This window comes from Nyctereutes procyonoides, unplaced genomic scaffold, assembly GCF_905146905.1.
Source record: "Nyctereutes procyonoides isolate TBG_1078 unplaced genomic scaffold, NYPRO_anot_genome, whole genome shotgun sequence".
In the NCBI taxonomy this organism is placed as follows: domain Eukaryota; kingdom Metazoa; phylum Chordata; class Mammalia; order Carnivora; family Canidae; genus Nyctereutes; species Nyctereutes procyonoides.
Window position 1 is genome coordinate 71,273,768 of NW_026575126.1, and position 18,728 is coordinate 71,292,495.

General features: G+C 46.3%; 1 protein-coding gene across 2 annotated transcripts in view; it reads left to right on the forward strand.

Moving 5' to 3' along the window:
* The window catches only part of HIP1 (huntingtin interacting protein 1), a 158,404-nt gene that overhangs the window by 110,738 nt on the left and 28,938 nt on the right, over positions 1-18,728 (forward strand). For both annotated transcript variants that reach the window (XM_055340514.1, XM_055340515.1), the window contains exons 5-9: positions 7,568-7,648; positions 11,167-11,243; positions 11,699-11,760; positions 15,990-16,130; positions 18,295-18,352. In XM_055340514.1, the coding sequence (XP_055196489.1) occupies positions 7,568-7,648; positions 11,167-11,243; positions 11,699-11,760; positions 15,990-16,130; positions 18,295-18,352 (419 nt within the window). The remainder of the gene's footprint in view (positions 1-7,567; positions 7,649-11,166; positions 11,244-11,698; positions 11,761-15,989; positions 16,131-18,294; positions 18,353-18,728) is intronic.

Below are 18,728 nucleotides of genomic sequence, written 5' to 3' on the forward strand. Positions count from 1 at the left end.
CTTTGCCCCTACTGATTGAGAGTTCTGGCCCTTTCCTTCAAATTCTTTCCTGTATGTCTGCACTCACAGAATGTCAGCAATTATGTCATCCAGTCCACCCATTGGTAATGAGAATACAGGCCCTGAGAGGGAAGCAGGTTTTCCTACATCACAGGCTGGTTGGTCTGAACAAAGCTGAGACCAAACATGCTCCCCCAAACCTCCCAGGTGCATGCTGGAGAGCTTTCTATTATATCTCTAAACATGGAAAGCTTGGGTGTTCTTTTTTGTTGGAATTTGTATCTTTTTCCACTCCTTTACTTTTGACTTTTCTATATTCTGTGTCCTAGAAAAGTCTCTTATAAATAGCATTTAGTTGGATTTTGTTGTTGCTTTTTTCAAGATGACAATCTTGGTCTTTTAGCTGCACATTTACCCCATTTATATTTATTGTAATGCGAGAATTTTCTTAGATTTATATCTTCCATCTTAGTTTGTGCTTTCTATTTGCCCCTTCTTTCTTTCTATTCATTTCTTGTCTTCTTTGGATTGACTGGGTGTTTTTTTTTTTTTTCATTCCATTCTCCCTTTATTACTAGTTAGGAGGTTTTTTTAAAACTCTGATTTTTTACTTTTATATGTTATCCAGTAATTACAAAATGTATATTTAGTTTATGAAAAGCTAAAATTCTTATCTTTAACTATTTCCTCTATGACACAAAGACCTTAGAATATTTTCATCCATGCCCTCTCTCTAAACTTGTCTGTTATTGTTGTCATGTATTTTAATTTTGGTTTTATTTGGTTTTTTTTACACTCTATATAAGACATTTTAATTTAATTGTTTTATTCTGTGCTCTTTCTTTATATCTCCATTCTAACATCTGAGATCCCTTTTTTGCTTCCTGAATTATTTTCTTTAGTGAGAATCTCATGGTGGCAAATAACCGATTTTACTTGTTTGGGAATGTCTTTATTTCACCCTCCTACATGCAAAATATTCTCTCTGGGTTTAAGATTCTCTGGGGTTATTTTCTCTCAGCACTCTCAGCACTGTTATTTTCTCTCAGGATAGACGATATTTTTCAAGAATATCCTTCCACTAACTTCTGGATTCTATCATTTCCATGAAGTCCTGTCAGACTGTCAGACTCATTATCCCTTCTTTGAAGCAAACCTGGTTTTCCTCTGGCCATTTTTAAGTTCTTACTAGGGGTGGCTCAGTGGTTGAGCATCTGCCTTTGGCTCAGTTCATGATCCCAGGGTCCTGGGATCGAGTCCCATGTCAGGCTCCCCAAAGGGAGCCTGCTTCTTCTTTTGCCTATGTCTCTGCCTCTGTCTCTCTCTGTCTTTCATGAATAAATAAATAAAATTTTACAAAACAAAAGATCTAAGAGTAGATACAGATTTATTTGGAATTCCTTAAACTTCTTAAATCTACAACGTAATATCTTTTATTAGTCTTGAAAAATTCTCTTTGTCTCTTCAGCTATTGCCTTTGCTCCATTCTATATTTACCTCTGAGACTTTGGTTATGTTATTTTTTTCCTACTCTATCCCCCAGTGTCTGTTTTTTTTTAAGCAAGCTCTATGCCCAATATGGGGCTTGAGCTCATGACCCTGAGATCAAGAATTTCATGCTACACCAAATAAGCCAGCCAGGTGCCCCCCCCCACCCCCACCCCCCCGCTCACCCCATGTCTTTAAACTCCTGCTTCATGGTTTTCTACCTGTTTTCCTCTTTCCTGCATTCTGCATAATTCCAGTAAATCCAACTTTTAGTTCATTTGTTTCATCTGGGCCTAATATGTTGTTAAACCTCTTCATAAGATATATAATTTTAGTCTAGCTTTCATTTCTTGGGGTTCTTTTTTCCCCCCAAATCTGTTTGTCATTTTTTTATATATATATATTTTTAAAGATTTTATTTATTTATTCATGAGATACACACACAGAGAGAGAAAGGCAGAGACACAGGCAGAGGGAGAAGCAGGCTCCATGCAGGGAGTCCTATGCGGGACTTGATCCCGGGACTCCAGGGTCACGCCCTGGGCCAAAGGCAGGCACCCAACCGCTGAGCCACCCAGGGATCCCCTGTTTGTCATTTTTTAATGATTTCTTGTATCCTGCATATATTTTGAGACAGCCTTTTATTTATTAAGACAAATTAAACAGTGATTTCATATATCACTTCTTATATTTCCATTATCTAAAGTCCTTCAAGATCTATTCCTGTCATCCATTGTTTTTGATGAATGTTGTTCATGCTATGGAGTATCTTCTTGTGCTTAGTTATTTTTTACTGTGAGTTGCTCATTTTCCTAAGAATCTTATTTGTGATAAATAAAAATTAAAAAAAAAAAAAAGGGAACCTGGGTGGCGCAGTAGTTTAGCGCCTGCCTTTGGCCCAGGGCGCAATCCTGGAGACCCGGGATCGAACCCCACGTCGGGCTCCCGGTGCATGGAGCCTGCTTCTCCCTCTGCCTATGTCTCTGCCTCTCTCTCTCTCTGTGTGTGTGACTATCATAAATAAATAAAATTAAAAAAAAAAAAGAATCTTATTTGTGGGAACTCTTTCACGTCAGGTTCCTCCAGAGAGAATGGGCATTTGCTTCCATTGAAATCACTCTAAATTAAATTCTCAGCTTAAGGTTTTGTGAATTCCAGGCAGATTCCCTTGAGCTCTGGCTCCTAGGTCCAATTCCCAGGGGTTGTTTTTCCCTCCCTCTGATCTACAACAGTGGTTTGAGGCCCTCAGGGAGAACTCCTTAGGTGCTGGAGTGCTGGGATCTGTTTTATTTCCAATTCACCCTTAGTTCCCCTATATCAGGGAAGCAATCTTTGCTCTTCCACCAGACTTTTAAACGTGGGCAGGCCGGAGCCCTGCCTCCTATCCACCACCTAGCTCCTGAGATCCAAAGAACCAAAGTTTAGTTCACCTGGTGTGGCAAAACCCCTGTCCCCTCCCCACCAACTCCATCACCCCAATATTCCACTTATTCTTCTACTACCTATATGGATTCAGTCCTTGGCCTGAGGATTCCTTACACTCCTGTTAGCTCATTAATGCCTTCAAAAAGAAGTTTTAAATATTTTACTCAATATTGTAGTAGTTTTCAGTAGGAAAGTCAGCCCAGATACCTAGCCTGACTTGTTACCCAAACTGGTATTCCTTTTGGCCTTTTTTCCTTTGTAGTTGTCTCTTCCGTTTGGCTGAGAGTTTCTGGATAGTAGGAACCTTTTTACTTTTTTTTCTTTTCAATTAAGACATTTTTTAAGGTTTATTGAGAAAGAGCACACACCCCAGTGTGGGGAGAGGCTGAGGGAGAGGGAAAGAATCTCAAGCAGACTCCCTGCTGAGCATGAAGCCTGACCTGGGGCTTGATCCAAGGACCCCAAGATCAGGACCTGAGGGGATCCCTGGGTGGCCCAGCGGTTTAGCGCCTGCCTTTGTCCCAGGGCGTGATCCTGGAGACCCGGGATTGAATCCCACATCGGGCTCCCGGTGCATGTAGCCTGCTTCTCCCTCTGCCTGTGTCTCTGCCTCTCTCTCTGTGTGTGTGACTATCATAAATAAATAAAAATTAAAAAAAAAAAAAAAAAGATCAGGACCTGAGCTAAAATCAAGAGTTGGCCACTTAACTGACTGAGCCACCCAGGAGCACCACCCCTCACTTTTTTTTTATTTTTTTTTTATTTTTTTATTTTATTTTATTTATTTATGATAGTCACACAGAGAGAGAGCTAGAGAGAGAGGCAGAGACATAGGCAGAGGGAGAAGCAGGCTCCATGCACCGGGAGCCCGACGTGGGATTCGATCCCGGGTCTCCAGGATCGCGCCCTGAGCCAAAGGCAGGCGCTAAACCGCTGCGCCACCCAGGGATCCCCTCACTTTTTTTTTAGAGCAAGTTTTAGGTTCACAGCAAAATTAAGCAGAAAGTATGGAGATTCCCCCTGTACCCCCTGCCCCCAAACAGGTGTAGTATTCCCATTAGGAACATCCCCTGCCAGCGTGGTATATTTGTAACAAGTAACACATCTTCACTGATACATCACCTGAAATCTGTAGTTTACATTATAGTTCACCTGTGGTATGTATTGTGACATATATTCTGTGACTTTGGACAAATGTATCAGGACATGTAGCCATTACTGTAGTATCATACAGAATCCTTTTACTGACTTCGAAATCCTCCGTGCTCCACCTATTTGTCCCTCTCTACCTCCCCTGGCCCCTGGCAACCACTCATCTTTTTTTTTTTTTGTAAGATTTTTATTTTCTTTATTTGAGAGAGAGCATGAGCAGGGGAGGAGCAAAGGGAGAGGGAGAAGCAGCCTCTCCATTGAGCAGGGAGCATGACACATGGCTCATCCCATACCCTGAGATCATGACGTGAGCTGAAGAAGGCAGACACTCAACTGACTGAGCCACCCAGACACCCCCAACCACTGGTCTTTTTACTGTCTCCACAGTTTTGCCCTTTCCAGAATGTCATAGGATTGGAATCATATAGTATGTGACCTTTTCAGATTAGCTTCTTTCCCTTAATAACATGCAGTTAGGTTCCTCCATGTTTTTTCAGGGCTTGATAGTTCATTTCACTTCTGGTGCTCAGTAATACCCCATTGTCTGAATGTACCACAGTTTATCCATTCACCAATTAAGGTGTTGGTTGCTTCCACGTTTTGCAGTTATAAATAAGGCGTCCATAAACATCCATGTGAAGGTTTTGTTTGAACATAAGCTTTCAGTTCCTTTGGGTAAAAACCAAGGAGTGCTATTGCTGAATTATGTGGTAAGAGTAAGTTCAGTTTTATAAGAAACTGCCAAACTGTCTTCAAGAGTGGCCGCACCACTCTGCACTGCCACCAAGCAATGAGTGAGAGCTCCTATTGCTCCACACCCTCACTGGATTTGGTATTCTCAGTGTTCTGGATTTTGGCTGTTCTTCTAACTAAATGTGTGCTGGTATCTCAGTGCTGTTTTAATTTGTGTTTTCAGACGATGTGGAGCATCTCTCCATATATTCTTTTGCTAACTTCTTTGTATATCTTCTTTGAAGAGGTGTCTGTTAAGGTCTTTGGTCCATTTTTTAAAATCAAGTTTCTTGTCATCTTATTGTTGAGGTTTTTTTTTTTTTTTTAAGGTTTTTTATTTATTTATTAATGAGAGACACACAGAGAGAGACAGGCAGAGACACAGACAGAGGGAGAAGCAGGCTCCATGCAGGGAGCCTGACGTGGGACTCGATCCCGGGTCTCCGGGATCACACCCTGGGCTGAAGGCAATGCTAAACCACTGAGCCACCTGGGCTGCCCATTATTGTTGAGTTTTAAGAATATTTTGTATGGTTTGGATAACAATCTTTTACCAGATGTGTCACAGTCTGTGGGTCCTCATTCTAATGACAGTGACTCTTCCAGATGTTTTTTAATTTTAATGAAGTCCAGCTTGATGATCAATTATTTCCTTCATAGATCACAATTCTGGTGTTCTATCTAAAAAATTATTGCCATACAGAAGGTCATCTGTGTTACCTCCTATGATTTTTATAATTTTACATTGTACATTGAAGTCTACAAGCCATTCGTCTTTTGTTTTTTGGTCCTGGTGCATTTTCATGTGAAATATAGTTATCTTCAGTGATGAGCATAGTTTCACTTTGTCTGCTTTCCACTAGTTTCTAATTTTTCCATAATGAACAAGTATAACATACAATTCATAAAATACGATTTTTCATAGAAAACTAATACATGAGGAAATAGTGTCATTTTTGGCATTGATATTTTTAACCTACTGTGATGACCCCCGTCCCTTTGGTGACCTTCAAGGCATACTTCAGTAGGGTTCCTCTACTCTAGAGGATGTAGATGCACCCAGAAGAAAATTTAGAAATTAGAACTCATGTGGGAAACACAGCTGTTCAATGGAAGAGTTCTTTTTGCCTCTACCCCCCTTCTTTTTTGTGTGCAACTGGGAGTTGCAAGTGTCACTATGCTAATTTCAGCTTCTGGGCAGACTCTTTGGGAAGGCCTATTTGTCCCCAGCTGAGATCTGTCCCATTTCAATCCCCATCCCATGTAAAATGCTCTAGACACTCTTAGTCTCCTGGAGTCCATCCGGAGGTGTTTCCTCTCCAGCACTTAGATAAGAGAGATGGAAGGAAGGAAACAGCCTATGACCAGACTGTGATTACCTAGGATGGGAGACTTCAAATTCTTAAGTCAGAAGACTTGTCTAGAATTTATGCAAAGGAAGTCCTCCTGTTTGTACATAAGATTATACCGTAAGAACGAACATTCATTGGAATACAGCTTATAGTAGAAAAACATGCCTACAACTAAAACATACAACAGTAAGGAGTTTGTTTGATAAGTTACAGCATACGCTTATAATATCATTAAAAATATCACTAGAAATAATGAAACAAAAAAATTTGAGAAGATAGGAAAAAAACTGAAGCATAAAGTTAAAAAATGGATTCCATCTTATATAATATTTTTTAAAGATTTAATTTATATATGTGGGAGAGAGAGAGAGAGAGAGAGCATGAGCAGAGGGAGGGACAGAAGGAGAGGAAGAAGCAGACCTCTTCACTGAGCAGAGAGTCTGATGTGGGGCTGGATCCCCAGATCATGACCAGAACCCAAGGCAGATGCTTAACCAATGAGCCACCCAGGTGCCCCTCTATTTTATATTTTAAAATAAAAGTAGAACACAGAAGGTTTTTAAGGCAGTGAAACTATTGTGTATGATACCATAATGACAAGTATGGGACATTATACATTTGTAAAAACCCATAGAATGTACCACACCGAGAGCAATTCCTAATGTAAACTTCACTTTGGACAATAAGGATGTATCGGTGAAGTTCACTAGTTGGAACAAATGTCCCACTCGGATGCTGATGTTGACAGTGGGGGAGATTTTGTACATGTGGGAGTAGGGAGTAGGAAATCCCTGTACTTTCTGCTCAATTTTCCTGAGAACCTAAAACAGCTCAAAAAAATAACATCTACATTATTTTAGGGGCACCTGGCTGGCTCAGTCAGAAGAGCATATGACTTTTGTGTTTTTTTTTTTTTTTAGATTTATTTATTTATTTAGAGTGTGTGAGCAGGAGGAGGGGCAGAGGGAGAGAATCTCCAGCACAGTCTGTATTGAGCAATCAGCGATTCCTGATCCCACAACCCAGAGATCGTGTTCCGAGCCAAAATCAAGAGTTGGACACTCAACTGACTGAGCACCCAGGCACCCCAAGCATATGACTCTTAATCTCAGGGTTGTGAGTTTGAGCCCCATATCAGTTGTAGAGATTACTTAGAAAATAAAACTTTAAAAAATATATCTATTTAAATGGAAATTAAAAAAAATGTTTAAATAACATTTTGTCCTTCAGAATGTCAGCCATGATTCTATCTGGTGTTTAGATTAAGGGTGATTTTTTTGTATTGGTGCTTGTCACAATGGCCATTTGTTCGTTTCAGAATCAAAAAAAAATACATCGTTGAAAAAAGAAGTCCTGGCTGTCAATCTCTTCCCCAAATGTTAGTATTGATGTACTACTTTCTTATCTTTTCCCGGAAGGGCCACCTGAGTGAGGGGTATGGACAGCTCTGCAGCATCTACCTCAGACTGCTAAGAACGAAGATGGAATATCACACCAAAGTGAGTTTGCCAACAGTTGTCCCAGCTCTTGCCCCACAACCCCACTGGTATTCCTGTGGGCCAAACTCTTAGGTCTTTCTGGGAATAAGGCAGCTCCAGCCTCTCAAAGAATGTTATATCATATCCAGTGAGAGGATATTTTACCAGCCTGTTGCAGTCAGGCCCCCATGATGGGACATGGGACTGAGATTCTGGCTCACATCTTCCACACTCTTTCTTTATTCCCCATTTTGCAGAGAGGAGCCCTATCCACTAAGTTGCCTTAGGAGAATATTTCAGAAGCACTGACTTGACTTAATAAGAACAATCCTTTTATGTAGTGAGTTCCCACACAGAACCTTCTTTTCGTCCATCTGTGGCCTTAGACAGTATTTCTAATGCATCTAATACAGGCAAAACCATTGTGCTGGGTACAAAGTGGCACATAAGGATACTCAGAAAGGGTCTGCTCGTCAGGAGTGCCCTGATCAGCCAGGGGGAGGAGGCTTATGTACCTGTGGCCTTGTGTCAGTGCAAAGTGGTCCCGCAAGCCTATAACCCGAGCCAGAGGCATTCTGAAATGATGCAGGGCTGTGGCTTCGATGGGGAAGATGAAGGAAGTGGGCCCGAGGCAGACCATGGATGGAGCAAGGGGTCGGGAGGAATGGCCTGGCAGTAGAGGAGGAACTAGCCTCCGTCAGCTAGCTGGCATTGGAAATAGGGAGGAGTGGAGATTTACCTCTTAAGGACTTGAGGGGTGGCTCTGATTCATGGAATCCACCCTAGTATACTAGGCATTCCTGTGTACTGTTTAATTCTCTCCTCAACTGTAGAGAGGAGGTATTCAGATAGCCTAGGGAAATGAAACTGGGAGCATGTCGAGTGTGTGCCTCATCACACAGCTCCCCAGTGGTTAGGTGGGATTTGAACCCCAACCTATAGGATGCTAAAGCCAGTGCTGCTCAGTGGCCACCCTTTCCTTGGCTTGCGTACCTCTGGGTGTTCACGCAGGCCAGACCTGGGTTAGGTTCTAAAGAGAGAAAGGTAAATAGACTTTGGCCCTGCCCCCAGAAGTCGTATTTGCTTGGGAGACAGGGCAGGCAAGTACAGTGAGGACCAGATCTGAGAGATGCAGCAGATGGTACCAGCGCTTATACTGGCGTGTTGCACCCAAACTCCAGCGACCCAGGTAAGCTTCTCAGAGACAGGACACTTGAGCTGACCTCCAGCTCAGTGGCTGAAACACCAGCAGCCCTTTATCATCTCTCACACCTGTTGGTTGGGAGTTCCAGAAGGGCTGGGCTGGGCAGTTATGGCTGCAGCTCCACCATGTGGTCACCATTGGTCTTGGCTGGAGCTGGGATAACGGGGAGCTGGCCCAGGGTCTCCCTCCTCGTGAGGTCTCAGTGCTAGTGAGGACTTCCTTGCAGTCTGGCCAGTTTCCCAAGAGAAAAAGGTAGAAGTGCATGGCATTTATATGAGCCAGCCTCCAAGTCATAAAGCACCCCTTCCACTGTCCTATATTGACTGAGGCCATTACAGAGGTCACTAGATTGGAGAGGATAGGACAGGGACCACACTGGCCAAGGCAGAATGTCAAAGTCACATTGTAAAGACAGTGTGTTGAATCAGAGGGGTAGCCATTGACTGTATCGGAGTCTGCCAATACCCTCTGGCCCCATGGTGCACTCCCCTGCCTCCCTCCCTCTCTCCCAAGGATCACACTCACACCTTCCCCAGACCCCCAGGTCCTTGTCTGTCACATTGCAGGAAGAGAGGAGCCACTGAAGAAGGCAAGGTGGCAGTTCCAGGCAGAGAGTCAGCTACAGCCGCAGATCCACAGTGTGAGGAACAGGCAGGTGGAGAGTGAAGGGTAGCCGGGCAGCTGTGTGGGACCATCCCATTCAGAGTGGTAGACTGAGAGCTGGGTTAGGATGCTGGTCACTGGGACAGGCAAGAGTGGTGGAGACTCTCTGAAGGCTGGTAGTACAGGTGGAGGGCAACAGCTAGGAAGATGTGGGGCTCATGGGAAGGACCTGGGTGATCAGAAGAAGTGCAGGAGCCTGGGGAGGCAGAGTGAGGCCCCTGGCACTCTGGGCTCTGGGCTCCGGGAGGACACAGTACAGGTATGAGTGTCCCCTTGTGTCCTGTGTCCTGCCCAGCATCTAGCCCAGAACAGGTGCTTCAGTCAGGACTCCTTGAACAATGGACCAAATGAACCAGAACTGAGATCAGATCAAATAGGACACAAGGAAGGCTGGAGAGGCTGGCTGGTCCTTCTTCTTTTGAAGCCAGTGGATCAGGACAGCTAACATGTTCAGAACGGGGAAGGGAGTGGGAAGCAGGGTGCCAAGGGAGTCCCAGTGATGTGAGGAGGAAGGCACATACCAAGGGTGGGGGCGTGGGAGCCAGGCACCCAGTCTGAGGACAGAACAGTTACGGACAGAAAGGGGAGCCCGTCAGGGCTAGTAGCAATGACCGGGAAGGGGCACTAAGGCTGGAGAACACGATTAAAGGGGACTCCAGCTGTGAGTCCTCCTCCAGAGATGTTGGCAGCTAATCTTCGCCCAAAGACCCAGGCTTACTGGGTTCTGACAGGACTGTGGTGGAAGGACAGGCAGCAAGAAAGGTGAGGGATGAGAGGACAGATTTCTGCAGTGTCCAGACAGAGCCAGGAGATTAAATACGGCCAGAAGGGGGCGCTCAAGGAACTGGCCCACCTTGAGACCAAGGAGCAGGGGTGGCGAGTCTAAGGCGGGGAGTGGCCTCCAGGGCAGAGGGGATAGCCAGGAGGTGTGCGGTGGAGGGTTTCTGTCTTCAGAGCCCAACGTGTGCTCCGTGGAATTGAGATCCTCTCGACTGGCCACCCGTCTGTCCTTGCCCATCTGTACCTTTCCCTTTGTAGTGCCTTCCACCCACTCCAGGCAGGCCACACTGGGGAAGAGACAGTGATATGGGTATTTGACAAGATTGATGATGCATAATAATTTCTCCTGACTTTGGGGGCTCATGATGTAATGTTTTCCTACCTTCAGGTTTATTTTATTATGTTTCCCTAAAGCCAATATGAAAACAGGTTTGCCTTCCCTGAACTCACCACTGCAGCCTCTGGAAGGAGCAGAAGAACAGAGGGAAGCGTGGGTGGGGCTCAGAATGTACTGGGGCTATGCAGATGCGGGACGGACTGCACCTCATGGATGGTGGAGGGCCAGCTGCTATCACGCTAAGCCTCCAGAGAGCATCTCTAGAAGAATTTCCCAGGACACCAATTGTTAGAGCAGAGCCCTGTCCCAGTTCCCAGGGGTGGGATGGAGCCTTCCCCTCTGATGATGGGTAGTGGATGTTCTCTGCTGTGAGTCTGTCAGGGGTCTGTATGTACGGGAGGTTCTGTGCACTGACACCAACCCCCTCGAAGCATGTGGATGATACACAAGCAGAATCAAGCCTGCTGCTGCCCAAGCTCTGTGTAGACAGTTTGCCTGGTGTTGGCTTAGTTGAGGGGCTCTGTCCTGACTTCATTCCTCTGCCTCCCTTTCCAGAATCCCAGGTTCCCAGGCAACCTTCAAATGAGCGACCGGCAGCTGGATGAGGCTGGAGAGAGTGACGTTAACAACTTGTGAGTGGCCATCTTTGTGCTGTGGACCCAACAGGGAAGAAAGCTCGATGTTGCCAGTCTATAGCTAGGGTCACACAGGGCCTGATGGCCAGGGCGGTGGCTGGGGTGAGGCCTCATACTGCTGGTGCCTCATTCAGAACCCTTCTAGGCTGCCCGGGTTCGCTTCTTGGTGTCACCCTCTGCCCTCCCCTCTGTCACCATCATTGTGGAGTTTACCCTCCTTGATCTTCAAATGGCCTTAAGACCCACATAGGTGGGGGCTAAGGATTGGAGCTAGTGCGTGTGTGTGTGTGTGTGTGTGCGCGCGCGCGCCCATGCATGAGCATATGCCCATGTGTGCATGCTTGCATCTGTGCACTGAGGACAGGGACAGCAACACAGAGCAGGGGGAGGGGACAGGTAAAGCACTGGCCTTGGGCTCTAGAATATAAGCTCTCTCTCCTCTTGGGTCCAAGTTTCCAGTTGACAGTGGAGATGTTTGACTACCTGGAGTGTGAACTTAACCTCTTCCAAACTGGTGAGTCTTTCCCTCCCATCTGGCCCAGGCTCTCAGGGGAATTGCCTAAGTCCAAGCTTTGTTCCCCATTTGGACCAGCGGTTCCAGCCCCCTTCTCCCTATAGCGTTGTGCAGGAAATGGGAATATCCACACCCAATCTCTACTCTCTTGTCCCTGGTGCAGGGAGGAGCTGGAGCTCTTGGGTCTTTTCAGAGTTGGTGATTACATTCTGAGCAGAAGGGCCATGCCTCCCATCCTGCCGGCCTTCCTTTGAGAGCCCAGGCCTCCAAGAGCCCAAAGATAGGTCTGACTTCTTTGATAACCTTCAATCTGCAGCCCCAGTGCTGACTGGTGCTTTGTCAAATACGCAGCTAGGCTGGCACTGGGGGCGGATTTCTGCGCAGGAGGAGGGGCTGTCATGTGCTGTTTGGTTGGCAGCCAGGGTCGACCAGCTGGTCGAATTGAGTTGTTGACCAAATCTATGTGAGAAGCCCATGAAGCCCCTTTTCACCAGAAAGGGGAGTTGGCCACACTTCAGGCTCCCTTCACTGAGAGTTCTGGTGCCTTCCAGCTGTCAGCCCCTAACACTTCCTTGACAAGAACCAGGAAGGAAGCAGTCCGTTCCCTTCTCTCTGGGGTCCCCTCTTCCCCACACCTGTCAGCATGGCTCCCCCTTCTCTCCCGGGGAACAGAAGAGCCCATTTTCTAAGATTCAAGATGCTCCATGACAAGTGTTCAGCTCCATGAAAGAAAGGATTCCAAGCTGGGAATATTCGTGCACAAGCTTGGTGACCTTCTCAGCATTTGCACATGTGGGACCCACTCTTGGGGCTCTGATTTTCTCAGGAAAAAACAGACACGTTCTCACCCTGAATTACACCTTCCTTTGGCATGTTCATCTGTGCAACCGATACTTACAACTGGCCTGTTACCAGCTAGTGCTGTGCCAGGCCTGTGCCAGGGAGTCAAATGCCTTTATACTTGAACCAATCAGTTCAGTGCAGGATGTATGAGAGGAACACCACGAACAGTTGGAAACCATGATTTGTAGGAGAAATCAGAAGGTACTTGGCTTGCTAGCAACCTTCTTCTACAAAAGTCAATAGACAAGTAAAAATGAAACACAAAAGAGAGTCCCTGCCCTGAGATGGTCCCCAGCCAAGTAGGAGAAATGGTATGGATGCATTTTTTTAATCTTTTTTATTTTTTAAAGATTTATTTATTTATTTTATAGAGAGAGTGCACACAAACAGGAGGGACAGAGGAAAAGAGAGAATCTCAAGCAGACTTCCTGCTGAGCTTAGAACCCAACTTGGGCTGGATCCTACAACCCATGAGATCATGATCTGAGCCAAAACCAAGAGTTGGATACTTAACCAACTGAGCCACCCAGGTGCTCCTACCTGGCTGTTTTTGTTTTGTTTTAAGATTTCATTTATTTATTCATGAGAGACACAGTGAGAGAAGCAGAGACATAGGCAGAGGGAGAGACAGGCTCCCTATGTGGAGCCTGATGCAGGACTTGATCCCAGGACCTCAGGATCGTGACCTGAACCAGACAGATGCTCAACCACTGAGCCACCCAGGTGCCCCTACCTGGCTGTTTTTATATGTTGATCACTTGTATCATTACCACTGGATGCTGAGCTCCTTCCCAGAATCAGGAACTCATCTTTGAATTATCTCCCTCTGTTCTAGCCTAGTACCTGATATAATAGCAAGCGCTCAATGAAATTCAAGAATTGCTTCAGATAAACAGCAATGAGGAAAGGACAGGGGAACAGGGTTCATAAAACAGTGTCAATATCTAGCCCAATGCTGTGGGGTTATTGGGATTAATCCGCCACTTAGAGCTTTTTACCGGGGGGAGCTACCCCAAGTCTTGGCACAAACCCCAGTGGTTAAATGGTGGTGGCTTTCTTGCCTGTGAATGAGCACTGACTTGGAATCAAGAGCCCTCTACTACTCGTCTCCCCCATTTCCCATCCCATCCCCAGTTCCCTACTGAGTGCCACAAAAAACAAGGGAACTGGTATTGGAAGAAGCCTCACCAATTTCTGAGTCTTAGTCTGTGACCCTGCAAGGTTCCAAGCTGTACCCTCAGGTCCCTCTGGTTTTCAACTGTGGGAAACATGGGCCAGTTCCAGTTAACATTAATTTCCAGCACTTGCAACCGTTTTTAAAGTGTGGTCCCTGGACCAGCAGCATCTCCTAAGAACTTGTTAGAAATGCCACCCCCCAGGTGCCACCCTAGACCTAATGAATCTGAATCTCTGAGGGTAGGGCCCAGCCATCTGTGTTTTCTCAGCACTCCCACCACCACCAGCCCCCAGTCAGGTCTACACTGTCCAATATAGTAGCCACTAGCCATGAGCGCCTATTTAAATTAATTATAATTAAATGACATTAAAAAGTCAGGTCCTCGGTTGCACTAGCCATATTTCAGGCACCCAGTAGCCACATGTGGCAAGCATAGGTACACAGAATTCTTTTGCACAATTGCTACTGGGTGATTCTGCGGCAAGAGAACCACTCAGCTAGGAAATCCAGTTTTCAACCCTGGCTGCCTATTAGAATCACCTGGGGGGCTTTTGAAACCTACTTCTGCTCCAGGCCTACCCCAGACCAATTAAAACAGAATGGGAGGTAGGGGAGTTACAGGCAAACATTAGATTTTAAATATCCCCAGGGGATTCCAATCAATCACAAAGCCAACACTGAGAACCACTGCCTTGCTCTGCGCTTGACTCGACATTGTCCTTGAGTACCTACAAGACCTTTTTGAGGTACGGGCTATTAGAATCACCTGCATTTTACATGAAAGCACCTGGAGGCACAGAGAGGTTGGGTAACTTGTCCAAGGTCACACTGCTCTAGACGTTACCCGATGCCAAGGGGCATTCCTGGAAAGCGGCAGGCAGGCTGGAAGATGGAGCAGTCTGTGATTCCTTGCCAGAGTGGAGTCCAAGGAAGCCAGTAAACTTGAAGGTGGCTGCCTTGCAGTGACAGCTGCTTTTAATTTGTGTCAAACAGAAAAGCTGCCTTTTAATTAGAACTGTTTGGGATTTTTTCTTTCTTTTTTTCTTTCAACTGCCAGAGTAAGCCAGTTAACAGGGATTAGTGTAATCAGGAAAGACTGAGCACAGCAGCTCTGGGCTTTCCTCCGGGGCAGTCCGGCCCACTGATTTTTTTTTTCAATGCTGGCCACAATGGAGTCTGCAGGTGTTGGGCAGCCGCTACAGGAAGGAGTTCAACCCTGGCCAGTGGTGTGCGCTGAGGGTCCACAGCCAGGCATCTGGTTGCTTGGTTTAAGAACAAGGGGTATGGGGTGCCTGTGGGGCTCAGTCACTTAAGCATCTGCCTTCCATTCAGGTCATGATCCTGAGGTCCTGGGATCGAGCCCCGCATGGAGGAGCCTGCTTCTCCCTCTGCCCTTCCTCCTGCTTGTGCTCTCTCTGTCTCATTCTCTCTCACTCTTTCTCTCTGATAAATAAATAAAATCTTTTTTAAAATTAAAAAAAAAAAAAAGAACAAGGGTTACGGGGCACCTGGGTGGTGCAGTTGACTGAGCATCCAACTCTCGGTTTCCACTCTGCTTGAGATCTCAGAGTCGTGGGATCGAGCCCCATGTCAGGCTCCGCATTTTGCATGAAGTCTGCTACAGATTCTCTCTCCCTCTCCCTCTGCCCTTTCTGCTCACGTCTTTTCTCTGTCTCTCTCTGTCTCTCTCTCTGTCTCCTTAAATTAATAAATTTTAAAACGAACAAGGGGTAGGAGGAAGAGGGTAATGTGGAGGGGTCTGTAGAACAAGACACTGAGGAGTGATGTGCTGTCTGCAGAGGGCAGTACTTCTGCTGATCTGCCCCCTAAGGACCAAAGGCAGCCTTTGATCCTGATGGTTCATCCTCTCCATAGGTCCCCCCACTGTCCACCCAGGGCTCCTGCCATGCCCCCTTCTGGTGTCCCAAGACCCTGTGGCAAGCCACCAGGGAGCTAGGGCTGAATTATTCCCTCCTTCGCGTTCTGATCAATGTTTGCTATTTCCCCCACACACACATGATTGCCTTCGGGGGCTCACTCTGTCTCCTCACCTGTTTCCCTGTCCCACAGGAGTGTTGTAAGGTGGTAACTACATCAGATGACACAGTGCAGGTCCTTGGCATGGGTCAGACCCCTGCTTCCTGCCCCTCTGAGAAGGTCACCTGCAATTTCTTGTCCCTACTGCCTGTGTCCCCTTTTTATTCTCTAGTGTTCAATTCCCTGGACATGTCTCGCTCTGTGTCAGTGACGACAGCTGGGCAGTGCCGCCTTGCCCCGCTGATCCAGGTCATCTTGGACTGCAGCCATCTGTATGATTACACCGTCAAGCTCCTCTTCAAACTCCACTCCTGTGAGTATGCTTCCAGCCAGAAGGATTACAGCCTGAGGGTGTCCCTGAAATGCAGGCTCTTGAGTGTCTTTTCTGCCACAGCTCGCAAAGGCCCTAGAGCTCCCAACCCTCTTGGGAGTAGAGAACTGCAGAACACAAGCTTTGGTGTGCCCAGGGAAGCACCTGGCTTGCCACAGTGGTGTCCTAGGATGGCCCTTTCCCTCTACTTCTGGCTTCACCACATCTCTGTCCGTACATGTCATGTGTTCTAGGGACCCACACGAATGATACCAGACCCGGTCTGTCCAGGCACAAAGGCAGTAGTTTCCAAAGTGTTCATCCACACAGCTTCTCTGTACAAGTGGAGGTTTGGGGAAATAGAAAACCTAAAGCAGAACTGTTCTAGCACACAGTGGGCCATCCCCTCTCCAGCCTCAGATCCCTGGGATGCTTTTGCAGATTCTATTTTGGAAACTACTGATCTTGGAGAGTTCTTAGACTTCTTTGCGCCTCTTTCTTTAAAACAATGTGTGTGGGTCCTGCTCCTGCAGAGTCTGCGTTGGTGGGACGGGTAGGTTCTGGTCTGCGTTGTTAAACCTTATACCCCAGGCGAAGCTAATGTGGGTGGTATCTGGGCCACACTCAGAGGTGTTTACCATGAGGGATATACACAATCAGAATGTACAAATGATGGAGAGCAAAGAAAAAGCAAGACCTGAATGGATACTAGCAAGGTTTTATGGCCCTGGCAAAGAGACAAGGATGCATTTTGGGAGACAGAGGCAAAAGGCATACTCTAAAACTGTGGTCATTGATGAAAAGTGGGTTTGATTATTTAGGCAGGAAAGAAGAAGCAGCATCACTCAGGTTAATCCAGGAGCATCTGGTGGAAGGGAGGTGGGGATCGGTTGTTTAAGCCTTAGGAAGGCTTTGGAGCAAGTGGGCACACCGGGAGGAGCAGGGGGAGGACTGAATCCCAAGAGAAGAAAGGTGGTTGCCCTACACAGTATATGCTTGTTTAAAAATGAAAGTTGTAAAGATCATTCAGAAAGTGCCCACATACCCTGAACCTTGTTCCCTTTATTAATATCTTACATTATTGCAATGCACTTGTCACAGTGAATGGACCAGTATTGATATCCATACTTTATCCATACTTTCATACTGGATAAAGTATGAAATCCATACTTTATCCAGATTTCCATGGCTTTTACCTAACGTCCCATCCAGGACAGGCGCGTCACATTACATCATTGTGTCTCCCTAGGCTCCACTTGGCTATGACAGCTTCTTGGACGTTCCTTGTTTTTGACAACCCTGACAGTTTCGAGAATTAGTCGGACACTTGTACAGTGTCCCCCAAATAAGTCTGTCTGATGTTTTTCTTATGAATGGACTGGGGTTAAGGGTTCTTGGGAGAGAGGCCACCAAGGTAACGTGCCACTGCCATCCACTATATACTTGGCATTTTTAATTATCATATGTTATATACAGACTCCCTATGTATACCAAATAAATGTACCACGTATGCAAAAATTACTAAAATGTACATTTAAGGAATAAAACAAGAAATAAAAGGATCACTGAGTTGTGATCTATTGTTGAGGTATGCAGAGTCATACAGTCTTAGAGGAGAAAGGACCTCAGGGAACCTACAGAGCGGAGGAGGCTGGTCTAAGAAGCTGCTGCTTGTCCAACATCATGCCGTTGGCCGTGACTGAGTGAGCCCAGACCAAGATCCTGAGTGTGGCCCTATAATCTTTGCCTTCTGACAAGCATTCTCTCAGGCAGGTTCTCTGAATCCCTTCCAAACTAACAGGTGTGCTGGACCTATCCAACATACCTCTCTGGGAGAGCCACACCTCCACCCCTGCTGGGGGTCTGTGTTGCAGCTTGGTCAGGTCACCATGGCTTCTTCTGTGGTCAGGGATGCAACTTCCAGCCCACCGTGCCCAGAATGGCTCACATTCCAGAAACAAACAGGACAGATTTGGAGGGAAAGTGCCCCTAGACTCACCGCTGGTCTTTCTGGGCCTCCTTGGTGACCTGTCTCTGGGGCAGCTCGAGGCTGGGCTGGCCACAAGCCTCAGGGTACATGGTCCTGTCCCTCTGGAGCCCCACTGTGGCTTGCCTGGTCCTCCTGTGGTCATCTTCTTCCCTCTCACTCTTTCCCAATTTCTCCCAGGTCTCCCAGCTGACACCTTGCAAGGCCACCGGGACCGCTTCATGGAACAGTTCACAAAGTAAGTGGCTTAAGTGAGAGAAACGAAGGCAAACCAAAAAATTGTATAAACTTGATTAATTCATGCAAGAGCACTTGCTTTAAAATAATTGAGGAGGGGGCAGCCTTGGTGGCTCAGTGGTTTAGCGCCACCTTCAGCCCAGGGTGGAATCCTGGAGACTCGGGATCGAGTCCCATGTCAGGCTCCCTGCATGGAGTGGAGCCTGCTTCTCCCTCTACCTGTGTCTCTGCCTCTCTCTCTATGTCTCTCATGCAATAAATAAATAAATAAATAAATAAATAAATAAATAAATAAATAAATAAATAAATAAATAAATAAATAAAATAATCGAGGAGGGCAGCCCTGGTGGCTTAGCAGTTTAGCGCCACCTTCAGCC